The 5030-nt window shown below is 51.3% G+C and overlaps 1 protein-coding gene across 6 annotated transcripts in view; it reads left to right on the top strand.

Moving 5' to 3' along the window:
* BRD1 (bromodomain containing 1) overlaps positions 1–3554 on the top strand; it is a 63574-nt gene extending 60020 nt beyond the window's left edge. For all 6 annotated transcript variants that reach the window (XM_023734628.1, XM_023734626.1, XM_004380017.2 and 3 more), the window contains exon 12: positions 3351–3554. In XM_023734628.1, coding sequence (XP_023590396.1) covers positions 3351–3534 — 184 coding nt within the window. In that variant the 3' untranslated portion in view covers positions 3535–3554. The remainder of the gene's footprint in view (positions 1–3350) is intronic.
* The last annotated feature ends 1476 nt before the right edge of the window (positions 3555–5030 follow it).

Here is a 5030-nt window from a genome sequence, read left to right as displayed (position 1 = left end):
TCCATCCTGGCCCAGTGGTGAGGGGCTGGGCCCCCGTCCATCCTGGCCCAGTGGTGTGGGGCTGGGCCCCCGTCCATCCTGGCCCAGTGGTGCGGGGCTGGGCCCCTGTCCACCTTGGTTGAGTAGTGAGGGGCTCAGGCTTGTCCACCTGGGCACCGTCAGCCCCATCGATGCCTGCCCCAACTTCATCTCGGTGGTGAGGCACACGCTGACCACCTGCCAGGGCCCCCGGTGACCAGCAGAGCTGTTCTGGGGTGATGCATGCCCCCATCCTTCTCCTCTTGACCTTGACCTGCCACTGCATGCCTGCTCTGCAGCTGCGACCAAGTCAGGCCCAGGGTAGCCCACCCCTGCGCGTGTCCAGGTCTAGCTGGCCGCAGCTGTGGAGGTAGCCAGTGTGGCTGCCTTGTGCGCTGCTGGGCTCAGATCCTCCTTCCATGGGTCTCTGCGCACTCTGCCCAGCGGCCACTTCTGCTCTGCCTCCCTTATACTCCCCACACGTGGCTCAGTGCTCAGCGTGTGCATGTGTGTGAGCATGTTCACATGTGAGTGTATGGTGTGTGAGCATGTGTACATGAGTGCATGTGTGAGCATGTAGACGAGAATGTGCATGTGAGTGTATACACGTGTGTGAGAGCACGTACAGAAGAGTGCATACCTGTGAGAATGTACGTGCGTGTGCGTGAGTACATTTACATGGAAGTGCATGCTTGTGTGAGCATGGACACACGTGAGTGCATGTGCTTGAGAACATGTACACGTGTGAGCATGTATATAAGTGCATGCGTGACTATGTTTACATGAAAGTGTGTGCATGTGAGCGTACATGTGTCCGTGCATGTGTGAGGATGTACATGTGAGTGTGCCTGTGTGAGTGTACACAGTGCATGCACATGTGTGAGAATGTACGTGTGAGTGTGCCTGTGAGTGTACACAGTGCGTGCGCATGTGTGAGAATGTACGAGTGTGCCTGTGTGAGTGTACACAGAGTGCATACACACGTGAGAATGTACGTGAGTGCCTGTGTGAGTGTACACAGTGCATGCACATGTGTGAGAATGTACGTGAGTGTGCCTGTGAGTGTACACACAGTGCATGTGTGAGAATGTACGTGTGAGTGTGCTTGTGTGAGTGTACACAGTGCATGCACATGTGTGAGAATGTACGTGTGAGTGTGCCTGTATGAGTGTACAGTGCATGCACGTGTGAGAATGTACGTGTGAGTGTGCTTGTGTGAGTGTACACAGTGCCTGCACGTGAGAATGTACGTGTGAGTATGCCTGTGTGAGTGTACACACAGTGCATGTGAGAATGTACGTGAGTGTACACACAGTGCATGCACGTGAGAATGTACATGAGTGTGCCTGTGTGAGTGTACACAGAGTGCATGCGCATGTGTAAGAATGTACGTGCATGTGAGAGTACATTTACGTGTAAGCGCACACATGTGTGTGAGAGTGTGTTATGGATTGAATTGTGTCCCGCCAAAGTAAATGTTATCAGTTTGGCTAGATCATGATTCCCGGTATTGTGTGATTGTCCACCATTTTGTCATCTGATGTGATTTTTCTATGTGTTATGAATCCTGTCTCTATGATGTTGATGAGATGGGTTTAGTAGCAGTCACGTTAATGAGGCAGGACTCAATCTACAAGATTGGGCTGTGTCTTTAGCTAATCTCTTTTGAGATATAAAAGAGAGAAGCCAACAGAGAAATGGGGACCTCGTACCACCAAGAAAGCAGTGCTGGGAGCAGAGCATGTCCTTTGGACCCAAGGTTCCTGCACTGTGAAGCTCAGAGACCAGGGGAAGATTGATGACAAGGACCTTTCTCCAGAGCCGACAGAGAGAGAAAGCTTTCCCCCTGGAGCTGATGCCCTGAATTTGGACTTGCAGCCTACTCTACTGTGAGAGAATAAACTTCTGTTTGTTAAAGCCATCCACTTGCGGTATTTCTGTTACAGCAGCACTAGATGACTAAGACAGAACTTGGTACCAGGGGTGGGGTGCTGTTCTCACAGATACCTAAGATGTGGAAGTGGTTTTGAAACTCTGAGTGGATAGACGACTCAGAAGGGAAACGAGGAGAGTTGTTGCATTGGAGATGGTGCAGATGGCAAGAAGCAGCAGAGAAGCGGCAGCCATAGAACCAGGAGAACAGCACAAGACAGCGCTGGAGCCGACCCACGGAGGGAGAGAGCTGAGTGCCTTCCAGCTGAAGTTTACTGGCCGAGTGGGGTGCCTTCGGGCACTTACCAGTGGAGCTAGGCTTGCTGACCCATGGAGCATGAGAGCTGAGTGCCTTCCAGCCGAAGTTTACTGGTGGAGTGGGGTGCTTCCAGGCACTTAAACTGGTGGAGCTGAGAGGCCAAGGAACGAGGATGCAGGAGCTGAAGAGACAAGGAACAGAGGAAGCAGAGCTGCCTCAGTCTCAAAGGGTATAGCAACAACCTCTAGGGTCTCAAAGGGTGGAGCCATGGCCTCTGGTGTTTCTAAGGGTAGAGTCACCACTCAGATGGACTAGGAGAATGGTGCGCCTAAAGCCGAGGGAGCAGAGTTGCCTTCCCAGTGGGGCTGGAAGGCAGAGCTGAAGCCCAGGGCTGAGGGGCCTCCACTCAGAATCTGGAGACTGTGGCCAATACCTGGAGTCTGGAGGGCAGGGCGATTGTGTAATGGTCTCAGAGAACAGAGGATCATCTCCAAGCCTTGAGGGCTAATGTGTTCTGCCGACTTGCTTGGTGCCTGTTACGCCTTCTTTCCCCCAGTTTCTCCCATTTGTAGTGGAAATGTCTAGCTTGGGCCTGTTCTGTCCTTGTACTTTGGAAGCAGGTAACTTGTATTCCAGATGTCACAGATCAGGAGGAATTTTTGGATTTTGGACTCGGAGTTGATTTAAGACTTTGCTATGATATGATGGGGAGAATGTGTTTTACGTGTGGCAACAACATGAATTTTAGGGGTCAAAGGGTGGAATGTCATGGATCGAATTGTGTCCTCCAAAAATATGTGTATCAGTTTGGCTAGGTCATGATTCCCAGTACTGTGTGCTTGTCCACCATTTTGTCATCTGATGAGCTTTTCCTAAGTGTTATTTCTGTTACAGTGGCTCTAGATAACTAAGAGCGCATGCGTGTGCGTGAGAACATGTCCACGCGTGTGAGAGCGTGTGCCTTGGCCTGGCCCTCAGCCTGTGCCGCTGACCCCCCGGGAACTGAGCTGCGGGTGGCTCTGCTGGGCCTCCTTGCAATCCAGGAGGGCTTGGAGGGGTGTGTGTGTGGGGTTGTCACACGAGGCATGTTGAGGTATACTGTGCAAATGGTGTTATTTTCCCATCTCTTGTTTTTTTAAAGGCAGTGGCTCCCCAAGTCCAAGATGGTTCCCCTTGGGATTGACGAAACCATCGACAAGCTGAAGATGATGGAGGGCAGGAACTCCAGCATCCGGAAGGCCGTGCGCATCGCCTTTGACCGCGCCATGAACCACCTGAGCCGTGTCCACGGGGAGCCGGTCAGCGACCTCAGCGACATAGACTGAGCGCCTTCCCACACCCGCCCTCCTGCAGATGGCCTGAGGCTGCCGCCCGCCGGGTCAGGCTGGCCCCGCTGACCCCACCGCCCGGCGCCTGTCCATAGTGTTCATAAGCTGTACAGATTTGTATATTGTTCAAAACTTAACTTATTCTGATTTCTAGTCATAGCTCTTTAATTCTTTTCCTCGGAGAGGGGAGGTTATTTACAGTTTCCCACAGAAACCGCCCTGTCACACGACAAGGTGAGTGTGGGCGCCTGCGGGAAGGCCCGGTGAGCCGAGTCGCCCTCGCGCCGACGGTGCTGCTTCCGTCACCTCCTTTGATCTCTAGCTTTTTTTTTAAAAGACTTTTGAATGTTGAATAATTTTGTAAATCATTCTCTTTGCACAGAGTACCACGTATTTAATAAGACGGATGTAAATTTACAATGACAAATGTGTATTTTAAGAAAGAAAATGACATTATTTTGAATGGTACTTTGTGGAAAGAGCACATCACTCGCAAATCACCAAAAACACTTCTCTGCTGCCCGGGCGGCGCACTGGGCTGTGTGTCCCGTCTCCCTGCGGCCCTGCCTGTCTGGCCCTCTGTCCCGTCTCCTTGTCTGGCCCTCCATCCCATCTCCCCGCGGCCCTCCCCGTCTGGCCCTTCGTCCTGACCACCAGGGCCTCCCAGCGGGCTATTTATTGTAGAGATTGTATTCATTTGCTTTATAATGAAAATAAATTTACAAAAGTATATTGGTAAGCATTTTTATACCGGCACATAAAGATCCAACTTGCTTTGGGAGAAACGTGGTAGTTCTCATATAATGACTGGATGGGTTGTGTGTACTTTGATTTTTGTAACTTGTAATCTTTTGTTTACAATGAGGGGCTTTCTGTATTGTTTTAATTTAGAACACTTTGGTAGCAATAGAAACTTTGGATACATTTTTGTATGGTACATGTGATGTATATAGAATTAGTACTTTATTTTTATTTTTAAAAGGTAAAGCATTATGGTAGGGGGAAAGTAGGGTGGGTTTCCAAAGTACCTTTTTTATATTAAAAAATAAAAGTGAAGATTTGGATGGTTGTGGCCATTTTATTCTAACTCCATCTCTCACCCTGGGTTGGGGGCAGGGGGATGGGGCGGGCCGAACCCCCTCTTCCCCAGGGCTCTCTCTGGAGGCTTGGGCGACGGGATTCTTTTAGCCTAATATTTCGATTGTAAGTCTCTGTTGTTTGTAACATCCCGGTAGAAACCTGACAGGCTTCCTGCCGTGGTTCTGGCGTGTGTCTGGCAGATGCTTTCCATCTGCCATGGTCCCTTCCTGGTGGCTAAGAACCTGCACTGGGGCAGGGCGAGAGGGCTGGCGTGGGCCCGGGCCAGGACGGCCGCCACCTGGGACAGCACTCTGGGTGACACGTGGCACCAACCCTAGTGATGCCACTGCCTTGGCCCCTCCCCCCACTGCTGCCACCACCGTGGACCCTAGGGTCATTTCAGTGTCACCCCC

Source organism: Trichechus manatus, unplaced genomic scaffold (genome assembly GCF_000243295.1).
Source record: "Trichechus manatus latirostris isolate Lorelei unplaced genomic scaffold, TriManLat1.0 scaffold00069, whole genome shotgun sequence".
Classification (NCBI taxonomy): Eukaryota; Metazoa; Chordata; class Mammalia; order Sirenia; family Trichechidae; genus Trichechus; species Trichechus manatus.
This window is presented reverse-complemented; position numbering and strand designations above follow the sequence as displayed.